The 23,953-nt window shown below is 39.3% G+C and overlaps 1 protein-coding gene across 1 annotated transcript in view; it reads left to right on the top strand.

Annotated features, from left to right (window-relative positions):
• RASGRF1 (Ras protein specific guanine nucleotide releasing factor 1) overlaps positions 1-23,953 on the top strand; it is a 203,789-nt gene that overhangs the window by 118,719 nt on the left and 61,117 nt on the right. The window contains exons 8-12 of the mRNA XM_072638744.1: positions 461-570; positions 8,661-8,779; positions 12,177-12,337; positions 15,998-16,061; positions 19,888-20,024. Of these exons, the coding sequence (XP_072494845.1) occupies positions 461-570; positions 8,661-8,779; positions 12,177-12,337; positions 15,998-16,061; positions 19,888-20,024 (591 nt within the window). The remainder of the gene's footprint in view (positions 1-460; positions 571-8,660; positions 8,780-12,176; positions 12,338-15,997; positions 16,062-19,887; positions 20,025-23,953) is intronic.

Below are 23,953 nucleotides of genomic sequence, written 5' to 3'. Positions count from 1 at the left end.
CCTGAGTTCCAAATAAGGAAAACAACTTGAGTAACACTAATCGTTTGTAAACTGGGGACGGGGCTGCTGTTTTCCAGTCCCTTCTCGTGGTAGCATATTTCATTCTGGTTTTAGAACAGGGCCCCAAACAGAGGATTGCTCTTGGGAGAAGACCTGGTGTCAGTTTCCTTCGAACAGAACCATACAACAATGAGACAATCTGACTTGATAGAGAGCTTTCCCAATCATTTAAAACATCCAAGATGGACAATTGCCTCTCAGGGATGCTATAGAGGAGATTACTGCAATTCATGGGAAGTTGTGCCCAGTGTCCTCCAATGCCTCTTGTGGCTCTAAAGAGTCTTTGATTCTATGGCTGCTCCCTACAATACTCCCTCCAAAACCTTTCACAGCCTCAACTAATATGCTTGTGATTGCCCTGTGGCCAGTCTGCCCTTCTTTGACTGTCTAATCTCTGTAGATCCCCAGGTATATTCTGACCTTACATGAACTTCTGGCACACACTCCCCATGAGCATGTGGAGCGCAACAGTTTGGATTACGCAAAATCAAAACTAGAGGAATTGTCCAGGTAAGAAGCCTCTGCTCTTATCTTACCATCTTCCCAAAGAGTAATAGGCAGGAGTTCTTCATCTGAGGTCTATGAACTTATTTGTTTTAATATTTTGACAACTGTATTTTTTCTTTTACCATCCTATGTGTTTTATTTTATGTATTTAAAAGACAGTCTGATAAGGGATAGGCTTTACCAGGCTACCAAAAGTGCCCAGGACACATGCGGAAAAAAAGATTAAGAACCTCTGGTCTAGAGGATGCTATTCTGTGAGTCAATCAGTATTTACTGAATTCCTTTCAGGTGTACAACCTTATATATTCCATGTACAGAAGAAATTGGGCAACCAACTGGAATTGCTATAATTCAGGCTTATAGGTTCAGAAAATCAATTCTGTCAATTTGCCAAAGATGACCAGACTCATTTATAAAATGGTTCCAATTAATTAAATAATAATGGTGGATTCCATTCAGTTCAATAAATACATATTAAATACTTACTGTGTACCAGCACTGTGCAAAGCAAAGCAGATATAGCGGGGAAAGAAAAAAACAGTCCCTGCTCTCTAAGAACTTATGTCGTACTGAAAGAAAACAACAGGTGCCAGTAAATATAAATTAGCAAATAAATACAAAATGAATACAAGGTCATTTTGATGGGGGATGGTTATGGAAAGGGTTAACAACTGGGGTGATCAGGAAAGATCTCATGTAGGAGTTGGCACACAAGCTTAATCTTGAAAGAAGCTAAGAATTCTCTAAATTGAAGGTGAGGAAGGGAAACATTTTAGTTAAGGAAATTGTGCTCATCCTTCATTGCCAAAGAAGACCATGCCATCAGAGAAATGATGACATGACTTGCACTTGACTTTGTTTTGAGTGAGGGAGGGCTGTGCAGGTCACCAACCTCACTTCTCCTCCAGAGCCATCTGAATCCAGTGACCAGATATTCCTCAGGATGAATGACTGGAGGTGACCCAGGCCTATTCAATGAATGGGTGTTGTCTCACCCTAAGTAAGTGCCTGCAAAGACCTTGGCCTAAAGGTCCCAAGGTTAGTTAAGGAGAACATAGGGTATAAAGGCCAAGAGGTGGGAGATGGAATATCGTATTGAGGCTGGGGGAGGGAGAGAAAAGAAAATAGGTCAGTTTGGCTAGATATAGAGTATATAACAGCTAAGTGGTGCAATGAATAGAGCACTGGACCTGGAGTCAGTATCTGAGAATAGATTTGAACTCAGGAGGAGTCACATTCTTTCACCCTGACTCATTTTAGACAAATATGCACTTATAAGACGGCTGATTGGGTTTAGGGTTACAACCTGTGGACTTTAAACGGAGACAAGTGAATTGGTCCAACCAAGAATTAAATTGTCAACCCTGGCCTCATGAGTGTAGTTCTTCGATGAAGCCACAGTTCTTCCATTACTTAACTGCATGACCTTGGTACATCACTACTTAGAAGCATAAAGTCAGAATGTTAGAACTGGGAGGAACCTTAGAAGTGATCTCACCCAAACCCTTTATTTCAAAGATGAGAAAATCAAAGCCCAGGGAGTAAAATTAGCTTGCCCAAAATCACAGCTAGACTGGATAACTGACTAGTGACAAAGCCTAGAATAGCAAACAGGTCTCCGGATTGTCAGTTCATGGCTATGTTAATTTCCTATATTATTGTCAGAGGAAGGTAGTAATAGCTATTATATCCATTCCTCCCTCCTTCTCAGTAATAATATAAGGCATAAGGAGACATTAACTAAGTGAGAAAAAATGAACAGCTACACAAATTGTTCTTTTTATAATTATTTCTTCAAGCCTTTGGAAGAGCTGTGATTTCATACATGGGATCACTTTCTTCCTCCAATGTAGATGACAAGTCCTCTATATCACAAAAGACAGTCTTTGGTCTTTGGAAGGAGGTTATGGTCAAAATAGCTAATAGCTCGGTAACCTACCTTCTGATGCTGAGGCTCTGTTTATTTGGCTTAAACTGGTCCCTAAACAATAGGTTCATGACTTATCACACAGACTTTTGGAACTTGAAAGACACTGGAGATTATGTTCTGCCAACAGGAGTCAGTTACAAAACTTTACACTGCAAAGGAGCATCACAGGAGGAATTTGATGGGTTATCATCATCATCCCCATTCTACAATAATAACAACAACTAATACAAAGGCTTTCAAAGCACACTTTCTATGAGATAATATTATAAGATAATATTTATAAACCACTTAGCAAAGTGCCTGCCACATAAATGCTTAATAAATGCTTGTTTTAAAAAAATCGTCTCATTTGATCTTAATAATTACCCAGTAAGGTATCCCCATTTAACAGATGAGGAGAGTAAAATTAAGCTCAGAAGTTAAGTGACTTGACCAGGATCACACAGCTAGGAAGTACCTGAGGTTGGAATTGAATTTCAGTCAAAGTAATTTCAGTTTTTTAAAAGAAAGGGAAAATCCAAACTCTAACTCCATTCCCCTGAGAAAAATCTCAGCAGGAAGTTAAGGAGGTCATGCAGGTCTGATAGACAAGAAGTTGGGTTTAAGCTATGTGTTGTTCAATTCTTTCAGTCATGTCTGGCTCTGTGGTCCCATTTGAGGTTCTCTTGACAAGGATACTAGAGTAGTTTGACATTTCCTTCTCCAGTTCATTTTACAGATGAGGAAACTGAGGCAAACAGGAGTAAGACACTTGTCCAGAGTTACACAACCAGTAAGTGTCTGAAGCCACATTTGAACTCAGGGAGATGAGTCTTCCTGACTCCAGGCTCCCGCTCTCTATCCACTGTGCCACATAGCTGCCCATTTGAGCTTTGTACATACATCACAGAGTCTGGTTAATGTCCCAACTTGAGACTAGATTTGAAGAATGCACATAAAGTTGGGATGTTTATTGAAAGAGCTTGGGATCAAATTGAGCAGTGAAAAGAGGGGAAAGGAATGATGGCTGTCACAGGAAAGTAGAAAATAAATAGACTTCTGCTTAGGGTATTGTCCCCAAATTACCATTTATCTTCCTTTTTAGCATAGAGAGAATAAGGCAGCAAGCATTACTTTGTTATGCAAACTGAAGAATTATCCAGGGAATAGTAATAATTTGCATTTATATCATTCTTTAGAGTTTGCAGTGCACTCTCTTTACAACTCAGTAAGCTAAATAGCATATTATTGCCAGAACTTTAAAACTAAAGCTGTAAAGCTAAGGCTGGGGATCCTGGTACTTTGCCTCACAGTCAACTAGGAAGTGTTTAAGTTAAGATTTTAACCAGCGTCTCCTAACTACAGATAATAACACCTTGTACCACACTGCTTCCATTATGTTGAACACATTACAAACATGCCAATAAGCAAAAGGACTGTCTCCACTAACATATTATATCACTGGAAAAGTAGGGCAAATCACCTCATTTCTCTTGACCTCTGTTTCTTCATTTTGAAAATCTTGCACATCCAAATGAATGTTGTCCTCCAAAATTGTTTCCTTGGGAGTCCAGACACTCATTCCAATAATGTCACTGTTATTTTAACCTTTTCCAAAACTCTTATTTGGGAAATGTCCAAAGAGCTAGCTTTGACAGAACATTTTAAAAAAACAGAATTTTATTAGAAAGGAATTTTAGGAAGGACTTTGAAATTATATAATCGAACCTCATTTGCAAATAAGGTACATTTTCACCTCATGGAAAAAACAATGAACATGGGCTCAAAGGACCTGAGTTCAAATTATGACTGGGCCATGGACTATTTCTATAACTTTGGGTGAATTATTTCATTTCTGTGGGCCTCAGTCTTCTCAGCTGTAAAATGATGGCATTGTACACAAGATGACTTCTTAGGTTCCTACCAATTCTAGATCCTACCAAGTGCCTTGCTCAAGGTCTATAAGTTAGTGACAAGTCTGTTTGCAAGTTAATGGCAAAACTGGGGTCAGAATCCAGGTCCTAAGAATCCCAGGTTCTTTCCACTACCCAGAATATCATTATCTTATAGTCAACCATCATTAGGGTTAGAAATAGGGACTAGACCTGTGGGTTCAGCTCTCTAACCATCACACCATACTGCCATAATTGTTGATTTCAAAATGGCATTTCCCAACTTTATCACCCACATCAGTAGCTTCAAATTCAAATAGAAACAGGGGTCACTAACCCATAGGTAAGCCCAAAGCCTTCATGTTGATTTGGTTTTAAAATGTAATATTATCTATGTTTTATTGTATCTATTTATTTTGTTAAAAGTTATCCAATTGCATTTTAGTCTAGTTGGGGACACACTAGGGAAGGATGAAGGCTGGCCCACGGATGCGTGTTTGACAAATCTGACTTAAATCATTCACCAGATACAATACAAAACAACTTTTGACTATTTGCAAAAAGGAAATCCACCCTCAAAAAATAAGGGTGTTGTGGAACTAGAGTCATGTTTTGTTCTTGGTGCCACGTGTTAAGAAAGAAGTTGACAAACTGGAGCACATCCAAAGGAGGGCAAGCATGATATTGAAAGACTAGAGATCATGACATTCTAGGACCACTTTCAGAGAACCCTGCAGCAAAGACATAGCTTCAAGTATTTGAAGTCTTGTCATGTGGACAAGGTATTAGATGTGCTCTGCTTAGCCTGAGCAGGCAGATCTAGAATAAATGGGCAGGACTTACAGAGAAGCAGATTTAGGTTCACTGAAAGGCAACACTTCTTAACAATTAGAGCTGACCAAAAGCAAAGCAGGCTGCCTATGGAGGTAATGGGTTTCTCTTCCCTAGAGGTCTTCAAACAGGGTTTGGAGGATCACCTGTCAGTTATATTGTAGGAGGGTTTCTATACAGGCACGGATTAGACTACATGGATCTGAAGCCCCTTCCTACCCTGAGATTCTGGGATGCCATTGTCAAGATTTGCCCCTATGAAAGCTATCTGGTGGAATATGTTGACAACTCACAAGGCACTTTCAAAAGAGGTTCTCAAAAGCAAAAAAAAAAAATGTTTTGACCAATTTCAATATCTTTGCAATAAAGGTTTAACTTCCCAAGGGGATCACTTTGATCAGCTCTTCACATACTTAGAATAAAAAAAACCATTCTGGTGGGTTTGTTTCAAAACTAGTTTAATCATATGATCATACATAAGCCAAAATGAATTTATAAATTAGGATGTTATATTTGTCGTTCCAATTAGTGAATTGTCTACCTAGACTAACAATCTTTCACTGTTAGTCACCATGCCCAACCCCATTTGCTACAGCAGTCTAAAATGCCCATGTGGGACTAAAAGTGAAGAAAAACAATAAACTGCAGCTCTCCTCAAACTTTAGGATTTTTCTTGAAGGCAACATGGTTCAGTGGCAAGAGTTCAGAACTTTCCTGATGAACTTGGAGTCATGGGATCTGAGTTCAAATCCCAATTCTGTCACTTCCTGAGAGACTGAGCAAGTTACCCAATCTCTCTAGGCCTCAGTTTATTCATCTGAAACAAGAAGGGGTTGGTTTAGATGGTCTCTGAGATCTCTTCTAACTCAAGCTCTATGATGCTGTAATATGAGAGATCTCTTTTAGGGGAAGTTACTAAAGAGAAGGGGCTGCAATTTTTCATACAAACAAAAAAATGACATATTAGACAGATAGTTTACGTCAAGTATAGTACAATACCTTATAGAGCTGGCCCAAAGCCAAACCATAGAGGGAACAGAACTTTCAGAGCCTTGAAATCCCCCGCAAAGGAACACCCCACCCTATCTGCATGGTAAATCCCACCTTTGTCAGATGGCCTTCTCTATCAAAACCTATATTCAAGAAAGAATTTGTTAGTTGTGTGACCTTCTCCCTCCCTTCTGGGACTCATTTTCCTCATATGTCAAATGAAAGGGTTGAGCTAATTTTGAGCTAATTGGTCTCTAAGGTGTTTCCAACTCTAAAGATTCCAAACTAAACTCATTTACACTTAAGTGGAAATGGTTGATAAGGCTTAATGTGCACTTTCAGGCATCATTAAGTGATGGGGGATGTTTGGGAGTGTGGGGAGAGGTGAATTTTCTGGGACCCTGAAACCACTCATTCCCCAAGGTTCTGTGGGCTACTTAGAATCCAAGCATAAGGCTCCTGAAAGTATGTTACTTGTTCTTACTGTTGTCTCTAGCAGCTGTGAAAAGCAGCTGGAGGAAGCCACCTCATGGAGCAAAGGAGAAATTGCAGCTGTCAATGGAGGGGTGCTGATGCACCTATTTTCAGCTGCAGCATCTGTCTCTGTGACTGGCATTTGTGACTAGCTCCCCAGGCTGTGCAGCTGTCAGCTCCAGGAAATCTAAATCAGTCTGCTCGGGAGCCGGCTGCCTTGTCAGGAGCTCCAGAAAGAAATGGGGCCGAAAGTGAGACTCTTGCCACAGGATTTCTGATGCAATCGCTCTGTCTCTGCAGCAAAGAGACTGCACCAAATTATCTGGCTCCCCTTGGGGAATCCTTTAGACTTCTGAATCTGTAATTTGTCACCACAGTCCATTAAATCTGGCAGATAAGCTAGCCCAAACGTCTACCAGGTCGAGGGGGGGGGTTTGCTTCTGAAAATGGATCTCTCATCACATATCTCCTTTGACAGGATCTTGTACAGAGCTGGCTATAGCTTCCCAGGATAGGTCTGCCCTCTGAAAGCAATCAGGCATTTTTCTCACTACCCTGTGGAAACAACCGGGGTCTTTTTCTACTTTATCTTCGATCCTTTCAAAATTCTTGATTTCGTTGGTGAGGGTGGGGAGTAGTAGTTGAGGAGGAAGGAATGAGGTTTTAGCAGTCAGAAAAGAGAAATGATCCATGCAAAACTGTGAAGCATTCCAAGCTGTGGTAGAAATAGTGATGGTGACCCTTGGACAAATCATTTCACCACAATTTCATCATCTGTGAAATGGAAACTGGAACTAGAAGATTTCTATAGTCTTGTCCAGCGTTAACATTCTCTGACTTGGGTTTGCCTTCAAATCCTTCATTTTCCCCCTCTAAATGCCCCTTCCCACTTCAGACATTAGGTGTACTTCTGCTTCCTTGGTCATCTCTTTCCAGAACAAGGTTGGCTTGACAAAAGCAAAAGCTCATTCACATTATTTGGGACTTGATATATTTCCCTTTCTAAAAACTTTTGCATTTCTTTAAAAGGATATACAGGCAAGGACATGGTAGAATTTCCAACATTGTAATATCATGGATTCAGAGCTGGAATGGACCATAGACATCATCTAATCCAACCCCCTCATCAGTGAGGGAAAGAATATTAGTCAAAAGTTGAGATTATATTCCATAGGAAAATATGAGCAATTGAAAACTCATGATCGAGGGAATAACACAATTTTTAAAAACAACTCTGGACAATTCACTGACAGTCTGGTTTAGGATTTAAGATTAAGAAAAGGACTGTATGGGGGAGAAAGTGGAGACAGAGAGATCAAGTAAACTATTACAGTAGGTAATGAAAGTCAAAACTGGGTGGTCACAGTGGGAATTAAGATAAGAAAATTGCTTAGATAAATAATATTTGCAAAGTAACACTATGTTAATTCTTAACATCTCTTTGATGTTCCTGTCTTTTTGTCTCTTTGAGAGGGTCTCTTTGTCTCAAATGTCTCTTTGAAGATTATTGCAACACCTGCAGGGAAGAGACATTTTGATTAAAGGGATCAGCTTAGCACCTCTACACTAGTACCACATATAGAGAGCCATAAAATGTAATGTCAACTCTGCTAAAAAAAACAAACAAAAAAAAAAAAACCCCACACACTTAAAAACTATGTATTTCTCTCCCCATCACTGTATATGATTCTTTATTCCCAAGATGTCATTAGGATCAGATAGCTTTAAGAATTTAAAGCCATCTTAGAGATCATCTCTAGTCCAACCTTGGACTCATTTTAAAGATGAGGAAGTTGAATCCCAAAGCAACAGCTACTAAGTGACAGAGCTGGAATTTGAACCCAATTTCTCTGCATTCTTTGTACTGCACTAGGATGCTTCTTTCAAGATTTCTAGTTATTGCTGTGTTCATTTCTCACCCAGTCAAAGACATAGTGTTGTGTTCTATGAAAATGAGGACATCCTTTGGTTAACTGCTCTCTCTTCTGTTTCTAAAGAATAATGCACGACGAAGTGAGTGAAACCGAGAACATTCGGAAAAATCTGGCAATTGAAAGAATGATCATAGAAGGGTGTGAAATTCTCCTGGACACTAGCCAAACTTTTGTGAGACAAGGTATAGTACACATACATAAGACATGCTCCTATCACGTGCATAAACTGCCAGTTTGTTTTGCCACTATACGTCAAAACCTCTTTTCATGTTTTTCTATCATTATGGGGTGCTATAAGGCATAAAATTGCAGTACTATATATACACATCATTTTCACAGTTTCCTTTTCTACAGATGTAAATATAATTATATACAGATGGCCTCAGTTACTCTATTGTGCACTATAGTAAACATTGATGCTTTCATGTTTGTTTGATTTTTTTAACACAAAGGATGTCATTTTCATGTAACAGATTTAACCTCAGACATCCTGGATACTAGAGACAGAAAATGGCTGTTAGATCATTTCTTCTGACGTTTGCTTAGAAAGTATGTCCTAATGACCAAACCAGTATTAGTTCATATACTCTGTTCTCACTGTGGGAAAGCTTTTCCAGTCACTGAAATCTTCAAGACCTCTTGAAGACAAAAAGAAGCAGGGGAGGACGGTGTCAAAGATGTATCTCCAGAGAGCAGAAGGACAGCCGTCCCTATATCTGAGGTGACTGAAGATCACATTGAAGATGTCAGTCACACGTTTAAGGATCAGAGCTGTATGCAGAATCCTTTTACCTGTAAAGGGCAAGATGATGGCCTGGCCAAAGTGACTTTAACCCATGGGCTTGTCCCAAAGGAATTTTGTGTGAAAACAAGTATTTTACAAGTGGTCCAAGAATCTGTATCATTTAAGGCACTGGTCAAGAGTGTAATCCTTTTATAACAGCCCCTGTCCACAGACCTCATCATGGGCTGCCCTCTATCATACCCACCGTTGCTACTTCTCATTTATATTTTTCATGCCCTTTGCTTTCTCAGTCAGATAGGAAATAGTCTATGCAAAAGTATAGCCAGCCTGCTCTTGTCTCCCTGGGGAAGCTGGCTCCCCGGTGGCTTAGTTCTGGAGTAATAGGATGGGGTAGGCATGTGTGTAGGTGGGAAAGCACCTCTGCCACATGCTCAAGAATATTGTGTGTAGGCAAGGCAGGGGCTTCCCAGGGAGAGGCACTTGCTACCCTGGAGAGCTTGTTTCATGCCAGCAGGCGCTCTCTATAGCATCAGAGGCTGAATTTGTCAATGTTTCGTCATCCCTAACCACTAAACTGGTTTTATCCAAAGATAGATAGATGATCTATGCATGCATACATAACTATGAATATATGTACATAAATAGATGATACATATATATATATACATCCATAGATATAGCTACATAGATGATACATACATAGATACAAGGTACAGAGACATAAATGAGGAATACAAATATATATGTACATAGGTATTTAGATGATAGATACATAGGTGCATGATACATAGGAGGATACATTAATAGATAAAAAAATAGAAAGAAAGAATATTAATGAGTGTTTACTATGTATCTGGTACAGTGCTAAATACAAATCCAGCTCTAGATCTACAGAGAGGCCCAAGTGGCCTCTAGTCTCAGTTATCTAGAACAGGCTGAAATCCAAAGACCTCTGCTCTACACTAAAGAAAATCGGACCTCCTAAGCAGTCATGCAGCTACTAGGGGTCAGAGTATGGGGAAACAGAGTTAGGAGTCCCTGATGAGAATGTCCCAGAGTTCCTTTGGGGTGGGGCACCCTGGATGCACCTCAGAACCAATTCATCTCTAATGTTAAGGGAAAAAATTGTCCAACACCCTGGAGTCCAACTCTTTTGAGCTGTCTTCATGTAGAACAATTCTTTTTGATGATTAATGCATGGAATGGGGGGAGAGAAGACATTTCTGTTGTTATATACAGTTGACATTTTCCTATTAGGAAATGTTTCTACCATTCTCTGTCATATACATGACTCCAGAATCGCACGTACTCCCAATTGCATGTATACAATTCAGTTCACCAAATATTGATCAAGTACATATTATAAGCAGGTTAGCATGTTAGGCTCCAAGATACACATGGGCCAAAAGAACTATAACATATGGCAGAGTATGATGAGTACCCAAAAGAGGTACAAAAATGCCTATAGGAGTTAGAGAAGGGAGAGATTACTTCCCACTAGGGTGACCCAAGAAAACCTCATGGAGAAGATGGCATTTTAACTGGATCCTGAAAGATGGGTAGGAAGAAAAGAAGGGAAGGGAATGAGCAGCTATATGGTGCCTACTATGGCCCAGGAACTGTGCTAGATACTTTTTTATAAATATTATTTCATTCAGGTAGGAAACAGAGATGATGGGGAGGGATGGGAGGGGATGGGGAAGGCCATTGTAGGCAGAGGGAGCAGCTCATATAAGGGACCAAAAACAAAAAAATACAGGATAGCTTCCAAGAGTAGCAAGTAGTCTCAGTTGATTTTGTCAGTTAGTAAAAATCATTTATTAAGTGCTTATTATATACCAAACACTACTGTGCTAAGCACCAGGGGATACAAAGAAAGGCAAAAGTAGTTCTTGCTCTCAAGGAGCTTATGTTCTAATAGAAGAAGTGATGTATAAATAGCTAGGTACATACAAGATAGGTCTATAATAGATGGGATTTAGTCTGAGAGGGGAAAGGACTAACAACTAGGGAAACCAGGAAAGGCCTCCAAAGGCAGAACCTGAACTGGGTCTTGAAGGAAGCCAGGCAAACCAAAAGGGAGTGATAAGGGGGAAAGAATATTCCAGGCCTGGAGGACAGCCAGCACAAAGTCACAGACACAGGAGTTTTTGAGAAGCTGCAAGGCCTGCATAGCTAGATCTCAGAGTATGTGGAAGGGTGTCAAATATAAGACTGGAAAGGTAGGAAGGGACCAGGTTCACAAAGAGCATTAAATGCCAAACAGAGGAATTTAGATTTGTTCCTGCTGGTAAGAGGGAGCCAGAGTATCTCAGCAATTAGGTATGGCATGACCTACACTTCTCCCTTGTTCACAGTTGACCTGTACCTCAGAGCAAGGTGTTATATCCATGGAATGTCCTTTCAAGAGGGATGGGAAGCTTTCTTGGAATCAAAAGGCCCTCCCTATATGAAAGGGCCCTCTTTTTGTGGGGCCTTTCCAGACATTCTTCTGCTCTTGTGTTCTCTTACCCAACCCTGTTCCCTTCTTATACTCTCCTTAAAGGTTATCACTGAAGAAGCTGGTAGGCCCTTCTAATAGTCAGAACTTTGGGATAAAAAGGCCTTCTAAATATATAATACTCTCCTGGGGAGATCTGTAGGAAGTACAGGGAGATTCTCAGCTTCCTGCTGGAGGTATTACAAGAGTAGAATTTCTTCTGCTCAAAGACAGAGCTATTTTTCCCATGACCACTCTCTCAGAACCTAATCCCATATGTTTGCTGTAAAAAATAGTCTCAGAGTAGGCAGGATGATGCTAAAGGAACTGCAGTGCATTTCTCTTCTCTTAATAGGTTCCCTCATCCAGGTGCCTATGTCTGAAAAAGGGAAAATCACAAGAGGACGCCTGGGGTCACTATCCTTAAAGAAAGAGGGAGAGAGACAATGCTTTTTGTTTTCTAAGCATTTAATTATCTGCACTCGAGGCTCTGGCGGAAAGCTACACTTGACAAAGGTAAGTCTAAGGAGGATGGGAGCTGGAAGCAAGGAGCTGAGATCTGTCTGGCTTGAAGGATTCAATACCAAAGAGAATACAAGGAGGGATATCCCTGATAACGATACCATAACCTTATAGAGGTCAGGTCAAATGAGGACTGAATGTAAACTTCACCCACACAGGCAGCCCACCACCATGTTTCAATCTTCCTGAATGGTCAGCCTTCTCACTGAGCTTCTGTTTGGGAGAAAAAGAGAAATGATGAGAGCAGTCATTTAGGAACTATTGTTGTGGCTTTAAAATAAGGATACAGACTGTGTGTCATGAATCACTACTGGGTACGTACAGGCCTGGGAGGCCCAGAAGAAGTCAGCGATGGAACCTGAATCTATCGAGTGAATCGAGAGCTTTCAAACATTATGAGGAAATAGATCCCTCTTCTGGGTTATTTCTTCATACCTTAAAATACCAAACACTGATGCAATATGGGAATAGACTCATTATCCATATCTTTCCTCTAAGATATCCCTAAGCCTGCTTAATTCCTGCTCTGTGAAGAAATTTTATTCTAATGGAGCCTCAGAGGAAATGCAGGATTTAATGGTGTTGTCCACCCCTTTCTCCTTGTGTTTTGTGTCACCTGGTTCCTCATCCGTCTTCTCTCTCTTTCTACCAAAGTAACTGGATGGATGTCTGAACTTTCCATCAGCCTCAGGCCATCCAGTAATGATTTTGTTTGGTCTAGTGGTTTTGCTGGCTGGCTTGAGGCTGGTTGACAACTTCAATAGCCAGTGGAGGTGCAAAATGAAGGCCTGGTAGAGGACAAGTGTGGGGTATGGAGCAGGAGTCTAACTGGACCAGGGTGTCAGCAATGAAGAACACGAATGAGTATGAGGTATCAGGAGAGGCCTGCGCTGTGACTCTACACACTGCTCCCAAAAATTGTGCTCTTACTTTGACAAGCCTGAGTTTTATTGGTGAATGAATAGCCATAACTTAGAAGCATCTTTTGGCTCAAGAGAAAATTCCCCCCTCCCTCTTGTTTGACAGTAAAATGACAAACTTTCCCTGGCACACCTTGGTCAAAAGCATTACTAGAAACACAGATAGCTATTAATTGGATTTAATTTTTAAACACAAGACATTCTACAGCCCCTTCCTAGGACTTCCACTTGGGGATAAGAAGGTTGCCTTCAATGAGCCAGAATCTCAGTGGAGCAGCTCATTACTGTCACTAAATTACTAGTCTGAAATATCATGCATTATATGGCAGAGAGCTGTTGGTTGGAGCAGTTGACTACAGGGAATTTGCTGCTTATATTAATTTATCAACAAATTAGCTTATTAGTTGCAGGAGGGAAATTAACAATTTCCAAATATCAAATTATCCATTTTCAACAAATCTGAGCATGAAATGCACATCAAGAAAATCTTTCATGGTTTATTGGCTTTTGAATTTTAATTACTAAAGATCTGCCATGGATGTTACATAGAAGTTTCTTCCATTGGGAGGAAGGTTGTATTAGGTGACCTCTAAGGTCCCTTACTACTTGGAGTCTATAATTCTATATATTTTGTCTTAGATCTTTCTGAAAATGCAGTAGAGCCTCTGCTGTATATTACAAGGCTCATTATTACTTGGCTTTTTACCTAATAAGAGTCAATCTGCAGCTCCCTAAACTGAATAGTTTATTAAGATAAGCTTTTCGGAAGCAAGTGGGAATGGAAACCTGAAATTTAAAAAAAAAGCTTGCAAAGATGAAAACATAATAATATATAATCATAATAGGTGACATTATGGCATTTTAAGGTTTAAAAAGCACTTCACATACATTAACCCATTTGGGCCTTGCAACACACCGGTGAAGTAAATATTACTGGCAATCTGTCCATTTTATAAATGAAATAGAAGAGAATGGAATGGAAAATGATTCATTAAGTGCTTATTATGGCCCAAAGACTGTGCTAAGTGCTCAGAATACCAATTTAAAAGTAAGTCAGGCCCTACTCTCAAAGAACATTAACACAACACATAAGAGAGTTCAGTTGCATGATTGATGAAAAGGCTTGGTGGTCCTTACTGAGTTGGACTAAGAATGTTGCAAGAAGGATTCATCCTCTTTGGCCTGGTTCTAAGTGAGTAAACTGAGATTTAGAGAGTCTATGACTTGCCCAAGATCACACAACTAGTCTAAGGTAGGATTTAAACTCAGGCCTTGTAATTTTATGAACAGTTATTCATTAAAGTGCTCTCTCCTCTCTCTCTCTCTCTCTCTCTCTCTCTCTCTCTCTCTCTCTCTCTCTCTCTCTCTCTCTCTCTGTGCGTGTGTGTGATTTTATGAGCAGAGTGCTATTCATTACAGTGATCTCTCTCTCACTTTCACTCTCTCTCTCTTACTTCTCTCTCTGTCTCTCCATATATATGCATATGTACACGCACATACATGTGTGTGTAATTGTATACTTCTCTGTTATAACCTGGAAAGCCTGTGACATGAGTGATAATTCTTTGGGTTCTCAGTTTTTTTACCACTGGCATTAAAAAAGAGTTATTAGCTGCAAAAATTCTGCTCTGATACCTTAACATGTCATAGAGGTGATGTTGAGTCTTCAAAGTCTCCAGCAGCAGAGCATGCACTCTGACAGGTGTCACCAAGCTTAAAAAAGCTTAAAGTTCAAAACCAGCAACAGACTGTCTACAATTTGGTCACAATTATTGTAAGTAATTAATCTCCTGAACTGGTCACGTATACTTGTATTCGCACTATTTGAACAACTACATAAACTATACACATTGCTTCCAAGGCAATGCAAATATATAATTCAAAATCAAATTATGAGGCCACTTCAGGGGGATTCATTATTTATACTAATTAGAACATAGCTGTACCTGTCACCCAAGAGCCAACCTAAATATGGAGAGGCTCATGACCAAAAAGATTGACCATTAAGTAGTTATTTGAGGAGAATGAAGCACAGCCATTCATGAACTGGTTTACCAGATAGAACATGGCAGCATTTCCATCTGAATAGGTGTGAGGCATATCCATATTGTTGAAAACAAAGGTCTTCTGAAGTATAAATGGGAATTTAGTGATAGAGCGTAAGGGGACTTTAAAACCTGTAATCAGCAGCCTAGACTTCTATACGTAAGCGTGGCACAGGACCCTCTTTACTTGATTTCAATGTAGTAGTAGTAGTAGTAGTAGTAGTAGTAGTAGTAGTAGTAGTAGTAGTAGTAGTAGGTTTCTATTTTATTTATTTGTAGAAATTAGTTTTATTTGTTTAAATCTATTAAATTGTACATCTATAAAGATACAGGTCACTAGCATAATATCATAAGATAAAGATGTAAAAGAAAACTTGGAGAATATGTAGTTCAACCATTTATTTTAGACATAAGGAAATCAACACTCAGAGGAAGGGAAATGATTTTCCTAGCATCACAAAACTAGCTGGGGGATGTATTCATGACTTGAACCTATATCTCTAGAATCCTTACTCAGTGTTATATGTTATGTATTATATATATATATAATCATGTATATCATATATCATATCACCTCAGATATAATAAATAAAAAGTATTGTGTCATATATTCCAAAAAATTTTGAAAACTAGAAAATAAGAAATTGAAACTCAAGATTCAAATTAATTCACATGCTGCTGTTTTTCAGAATGGAGTGATCTCACTCATAGACTGTACCTTGATGGAAGAGCAAGAAAGTACAGATGAGGAAAGTAAGTATTTCATATTCCTTCAAAAATAACTAACCACAGGGTTTATAGTCCTAGGTAGGAGACTACTCCATTTGAAACAGGTAACAGTTTTTGGTGAGTGTAGAACAAATATAGGTGAAAAACAAACCTCTTCCTGGCAATAGAGGACTAGATTTAGAGTTGGAAGTCAACTGAAGGACCATCCAGCCAAACCCCTTCATTTTACAGGTGTGGAAAATGAATCCTAAAGAATGAGACCTGACCAAGGTCCTGAAGTGGCAGAGTTAAGATTGGAACCCAGATTCTGACTCCTCTGCACACACTGATTTACTATATAGAGATAGGCATCTAATTTGTTTAAAAAGTGGCCTAGGCTCTTTATCATACCAGTCATCAAAGGGATAAAAGGATTTGACACTAGTGTTTATCCTAGCTAAAATGTAACAGGCATGAACTATTTTTTTTCACTGTACCCCAGTGCCTAGAACACAGTAGATTTCTAATAAATGCATGGGAAATTGAATTGAAATGGAAGGGACAGAAAGAAAATTCTTACCTCTCCTCCCCTCCTTTTTCAGATTAGGTAATTAAGGTACAGTGCCTGGGTCCCAAGTTTATCTTCCTGCATCCTAAATTAATTTGGGGGGATCCAAATCATGCAATTATGGTCATGTCCCCATATTCTCAAGTCACAGAGAAGGAGTGAATGCTGGCCCTCTTTGCTGTAATGAAGAGCCTTCCAAGAAACCTCTATTCTCCCTTCTCCATCTGGTGAAGTCCTAGCTATAAAATCCATTAAAAGGAAGCAGAGCTAATATGGGACTTCCCCTAAATTAGAACAGTGCAACATGAGAAGTGGAGCTAGGACAAGGGGACTGGGCCTTAAAAGCTGCTCCTTATGTCCATCAAGGGCATTAGTCTTATTAGTATTGTGTTCATGTGATGCTTTAATTTCCGCAGCTCCTTCCCCAAGGTGACTCCCATTGGAGTTCACTCTGTCCTTTCATTTGTTTTAATAGCTAAAGTGTTCACAGAGATTTCTAGATTCATAAACCTGCAATAAATTTTGAATTACCTAGCTTCTCTACCTATCACTTCATATGAGCCAGTGTATCTTTCTGAACATCTGGACATTGTCAAATGAAGAATGAGGATGTACCAAAAGGAATTCATTTGGGATTTTTAGAAATTGTCACATGAAAATGGGGCCTTCATTTTCCTAAATGTTCTAATCTTTTAGAGAAAATGGAATAAAATGGCAACAATCAAGGAATGTTTATACTTCTTATAAAACCAAAGGATCCTGAGTACCATCCATTCCATTCTTGTTCTGTGTATATGACCACAGATTATGATGCAGTTCTTTACCATCTTGTTGACTTGTTGTTTTCAGACACAAAGGATGGAACCAGGAGCCGTGGGTAGAAGTTCCAAATAGGTCAGTTTGGGCTTGATATCAATCAAAAATTCCTAACCATCAAAGTTATCCAAAGATGGAATGAGCAACCTTGATAGGTAGTAAGTTCATTGTCATTGCAGGTCTTCAAGAAAAGGTTGGATAGATATTTTTCAAGAATGTTATAGTAAAACTTTTAGATAGGGGTTAAACCAGATGGCCATTGAGGCTACTGCCAACTCTCAATCCTGTAATTCTGTGATCTACTGAATGAAATGCTTGTTACAAAGACTAGGCCTCTGATTTCACTGGCATAGGGAACTCCCAAATATGGAAACTCCTTCTACTAAGACAGATCAGCACTCCTCTAAAATTTACAATCCTAAAGAGTTGGCTAAAGCACTGAGAGATTAGCACAGAGCTCTGTGCCCAGGCTAACAAAGCCAGAATGTGTCAAGGATAGTACTTGAAGGTAGTACTTGAACTGGGGTTTCCCTGGCTTTGAAGCCAATCCTCTATCCAGTACACCACATAGGAACACTGTTTCCCTATGCTCTGGGATACAGCTATTACATTTATGTGCTTATGTAAGAAATAGTCTCTTAACCCACAGTCTCTCCACGATCTTTAACCCTCCTGCCAATTTGACGTGGAATAAGTCACTTTACTTCTCAAATGATTTGGGGGAAGGCATGTTACACTAGAAGAGCAGCTGGAGATGCAATGGATAGAGCCCTGAGTCTGGAATCAGGAAGAGCCGAGTTCAAATCCAACCTCAGACACTTACTAGCTGTGTGTCCCTGGGCAGGTCAATTTACCCTGTTTGCTTCACTTTCCTCATCAGTAAAATGAGCTGGAGAAGGAAATGGCAAATCACTACATTATCTTTGCCAAGAAAACCCCAAATGACAAAGAGTCAGACATGACTGGAAAATGGCTAGACAATGCTGATATGCATTGGTGAAGAGTTACCATACTGGAATTTCCATAGACTGATGGAATCATGGGGTCCAAATGAAAAACAAAAAAGGTCCCCCTTCTAATACTAATACAAAATCTTCTGATCCAACCTCTGCCTTTCATAAATAAGGAAATTGAAGCCTAGAGACAAAAAATGACTACTCAAAGTCACCCACCTAGTGAGTGGTGGAGCCAATAGTAGAATCCAGGTCTCACGCCTCCATTATGTACTAGACAAAATGATAATGGTCCCTTTTGAGATACTTTTGTCTCATGAATCTAGGCATTCAAGAACATAAGAATAGTTTTAGATACTTAATAAGATAAAAATGTCGTGGATTTAGCATCCCTTCAAGCTAAATAGTTTGATATTTTACAACATTCCAAAGCCACAAAAAAGCAGACATTCTGGCATCTATCAAACTTTCCTTTGGTTTCAGAAGAAACATTTAATGATGAGGGAGGGAGGGGCAGATGAAGCAAAGGGGGAAATGCATATGTTTGGATGTGGGGGGGCATTGTGTGGGAGGAAGGAAAATAGAGAGACAGAAGCAGTGACAGATATGAGAGGAGAGAGGTGGAGAGAAAGACTAAGTGGGGAGGAGGAGAGAGAAAACGGAGAAAATGAGAAGAGAAAAAGGAAGGAGGGAGAGAAAAAAGAAGAGAAGGGGAAGAAAAAGGAGAAGAGAGAGGAGGGGGGAGAGAGAGGAGGGGGAGAGAAAAAAACAAGAGGGAAAGAGAGAGAGAAGGTAGAAGAGATGGAGGAGAAAGACACATGGAGAAAGAGACATATTGAAAGAAAGAGAGACAAAGGCAGAGAAACATTAAGAGAACTATGCATTAAATGAACAAATACAAAATGAATCCCAGAGTAACTTTTACAGGCCAAGATGCTTAGCCTGGTCTGCTAACCTTTCCCGGGGTACAACATTTCATCTCCCCATTTTATGTGCCTTTTCACAGGTGCATCCCCATACCCAGAATGTACTCTCTTCTTACCTCTGCTTCATAGAATTCCTACCTTCCTTCAAAGCCCAATTCAAGTGCCCCCCAGTGGTCCTTTGCTAGTTCTTCTTCCCCTTTCAAATTGCTTTATGTGTATTATTTTGCATATATCTTCAATTTACTCACACACGTTGTATATATCAATAAAATATAAGCTACAAGGTGGTTTTTCTCTATGTATCCTAGCACCTAACACAGTGCCTTACACAGAATAGATACTTGGTGGGGGGTTTTTGTTGAGCTGAGATGAATAGATTTGATTTTATTGATTTTATTTGCCCCTTTCCCATCTGTAGAATAAGTAATTCCCCAACTGAGGTGACTCAGGAAAAATAATAAGTGGTCAAACTTGCTATTAAGATGCTGTGTACAATGTTTACATTAATGCTTCTAAAAGTGTAGTGGTTATCATTCAAAAGTATTCTAGCAAAGAAAGGAGAAAAAGAATATTTGGTCTATGAACATGATCTCTTTTGAATTCTAAAGATAAAACTTCCGGACAAGACATAGACCACTTGGATTTTAAGATTGTGGTAGAACCAAAAGACTCTCCATCTTTCACTGTCATCCTTGTGGCCTCCTCCAGACAAGAGAAAGCTGCCTGGACAAGTGACATTAGTCAGGTAAGAAGAAATCTGAAGAGAAAGCAAAGCTTCCTCTGAAGGACTCAAGGGTTTGGTTTGCTGGAGGTGGATAATGTGGGACTTTTCCCAATTTACCCTTTAACTAACTGCAAAAAGTGGAAGGGGAAACATTATCTAACAGGACAGATAGAGATGGAAATGTTGATCCCTATCCTATATGTTTACCTGAAATATTAAACAGTAGAAACCCACCCTAAGAGAGAAACAAGCAAAATAACTGAAAGTACAAATGCACAATAATGGAGGCAGATTAGTCTGAACACATTACTTCAAGGCTCAAAAACTCTGTCACGAAACTCAAGAAACCCATAACATCAATTACCTAAAGTTGCGATTTAGTCTTAGAGGCAGTTAGGTGACTTAGTGGATAGAGCACTGAGCCTGGAGTCAGGAAAACCTATGTTTAAATTAGCTCCCAGATAGCTGTGTGATCCTGAGCAAGTCACGTAGCCTCTGTTTACCTTCATCCAGTGGAGAAGGAAATAGTAAACCACTCTGGTATCTTTGGAAGAAAGCTCCATGTACAGGATTGGTTGTGCTTTGGTACACAGGGTCAAGAAGAATCAGACATGACTGAACTACGGAACAACAGGCAGGATTAAGCATCAGTTTTAAGAATTTGAGTGCAGATTAAAGTCCAATTTAGAACAAGGACTTTTAGGTCATAAAAGTGGATGTTAAAAGATTGCATCATTCTTGAATTGGAACTGAACTAACATTTTCTAAATAGACTCTAAGCCACACCCAACTAGAGCTAGAAGATATTAAGTGTGGAAGTTAAATACAAGTAACAAGTACCCAAGAAGCCCTGCCGGATTTGGTTCACAAAAAGGTCAATTAACTTTGCTTAGTTCAATACCACACAAGGCACCTTTAATCCTTAACAAAGGTATGAAAGACAGAGAGAGAGAGAGCGAGAGAGAGAGAGAGCGAGAGCGAGAGCGAGAGAGAGAGAGAGAGAGAGAGAGAGAGAGAGAGAGAGAGAGAGAGAGAGAGAGAGAGAGAGAGAGAGAGAGAGAGCGCTCAGGCAGGAGAGGGCGGATTGATGCAAATTCACCACTACTGTAAAAAAAGTCAAAGCATATGCCTTTTGGGTCAGTTTCACTAATCAATCAAGAAACATAAAACCCTACTCTGTTCGAGGGAGCACATTGTTAGATTTGCTTAAGAAGACAAAGAATTTATAATTATTTGCAGGATCACACATTCCTGAAGGTTAGAGGAAAACAATGAATGACTATGTTAGGCAAGAGAGGCTGTGATTAAAGCGTTCTATTCAAATTTGTACCTGGCTGCCTGGCTGGCTGCCTACCTGCCATTAAGTATCACAGACATCTGGTGGAGTTTATGCAGGTAGTGTTAATATAGATGATGACACCCTTGTAGCTGCATAGCAACATATTGCAAAGAAGCCAAATTCCCGCAGAGTAAAAAGCAGAGGTCAGGACCTGAAGTCCATGCGGTTGCCAGTTCCATACTTATAGTGCCTTATATATGGTAATTGCTTAAGCAAATAAATGTTTCTTAAAATGGATTCTCAATTTCCTCTTTATGGACTAATCTTGGGAGTTGAGGACAAATTAAGGAAGTTAGGAAGGGATGTTGGAAAGAGAGTCAATTGGAGTATTTGGCTGTCTAGACTATAGTTATAATATCCATTTATAAATTGCTAAATATCTGCATCTATATAGAGATTCAGATATATAGACAAATTTATGCATATATATCGTATATATTATATGATATATATGTAGCTTTATAGACGATGTATTCACCCTCTTCATGTAAAACGCAAGGTTCTTAAGGACAAGGAGGCTTTTTATTTTTCCATCCCCAGAAGCTAGCACAGTGTTGTGCACATAGTAGATACTTAATACATGTTTATTGAATTCAAGTTTTAGTCACTACAAACTTAACTGGGAATTCTGTAGACTGTCAGCCCCACAAGTATTCAAGCAATAAACAGTAGCTTACTAGTAGACTTTACAGTGATCCTCTCAGAGTAACTAAAAGCTACCTTTCGCATTTGTTACCTGATTTTAAGCACCTAATTCCTAAATTCTAGCTATTAACCCTTTTTTTCAATCATATGCAAGTGAGAGTTAAGGAGTCAGAGTTACATTACAGACATTGTAAAATGGAGCTTAGAAATGCAACCAAATATGCACATTTGTCCAAATTTTTTGTGTCCATTTTGCGATGAAGCCAAGAACAGCATGTATTTATAAAGAAGCACACCTGGTCAATGTCACTGAACTACCTCCTCCTAGTACCTGAGCCTGACTCTGCCTGTGGCTTTCTTTCCTTGGGAAGCTATGGATTCATGCTTTCAAGCGTGCTTAGCAGTTTTGTTAGACCTCCTAATTTGGATCATTAGATACTGAAGTAAGAGAATTAATCCCCACATAAGGGGGAAAAAAACTTTCTTCCAAGACAGGAATGCAAATGTGATTCAAAAAAAAGTTTTATTCCTAGGACTTATTTTAATCTTGTTATTGATTTTAAAGGTTGATACTTTGATGAATTTCTTATCCTATTATTTTGAGTGTGCTTCCTCTACCAACACAAATTAGAACTCATTTATACCTCTAACATTCATATTACTCCTAGAAACTAAAGTCTACAGAGCATAGTTCTTAATGACCTCCTAAATGCCATCTTAAAGTGCCAGGCATTCCATTCAGCATAGTTCTTATATAACACTATGGTACGCAGAGTAATACATTAAGACCTGGAGCATCTAATGGGATGGTTGAATAGGCATTTCCCCTTCACCTCAGTTTTGTGTTTTCTCAGTTAATAGCTGATAGACTCCTTCAAGGTCTATCTTCTGGCAACTCAGGCCAGGTCTCCAGCTCATCCTGCTGTAAGAGTTCATCTTCTCCAGGCCTTTCGGATTCCAGGTCTACTATTCTATCCACTGCTGCCTAATATTGTTATTAATAATAATGTTAATAATACTAATAGCATTAATATAATGCTTTAAGATTTGCAAAGAATTTTACGTATGTATTGTCTTCCCCTGTCCCAGTATCCATGAGGTATATGAAAAGAAAATTGAATATGGAGTCAGAAGACCTGGATGTGCATATTGGTTCTTAATTCCTGTGTGTAGTTGGGTGACTCATTTAATTTTTCTAAGTCTCAGTTTCCTCATTGGTACAATGAAAAGATTGATTAGGATGCTGCACAAGACCCCTTCCAACTCTAAATCCTGAGTGCCTGGATCATTTGGTCTGGACAAGCTCTCAGTCTGGATTGTTTAGCACCTCTTATCTCTTCTCAGCCTGAGGCTGTTCTGGATACAAATAGTACTCAGGATGTCATTACAATATGTTACCTCTCCCACACTGAGGTACAGCCAAGCTGACCTATATGCTTTTCCATTGACCAGCTTAATAATCATTTCAGACTACTGTCCAATCCATTCAGCCATCATGTACCCAGACAAATCAAACTGATGACCAATCAATGGTGATTGGTCATATTGACCAAATCTGTTCTTTTACAATATTTAATGTCAATGGGTTCAAAGTTTTCTAGTATTGTTGTGAGAAATATATATATATACATATATATATAACATATATATGTATGTATGTATATCTTTCCCTGATGGAATAAGAGTAAAATAAATATGCCAGACCCTATCAGTGAATAAATGATGGCCAGTAGCAAGTTGGGTACCCTGGGAGAAATATTAACTCTTACTGGCTGCTAATTATTGTTCCAATGGCAAAAAAAAAATCCCTTCAAAAGTTTAAGAAAGTTATCTGCCCTATGCCCCTTGAGGCTGCTAGGGCCAGACCTGGAGACTTTCATCTATGCAGGGAATTTGCCACTTCCTGCTGATGCCCCATAGCCATCCTCCTCAGGTGAAAAGACCTCAAGTGCACTAATATCTTAAG

This window comes from Notamacropus eugenii, chromosome 1 (genome assembly GCF_028372415.1).
Source record: "Notamacropus eugenii isolate mMacEug1 chromosome 1, mMacEug1.pri_v2, whole genome shotgun sequence".
Taxonomy (NCBI): domain Eukaryota; kingdom Metazoa; phylum Chordata; class Mammalia; order Diprotodontia; family Macropodidae; genus Notamacropus; species Notamacropus eugenii.
This window is presented reverse-complemented; position numbering and strand designations above follow the sequence as displayed.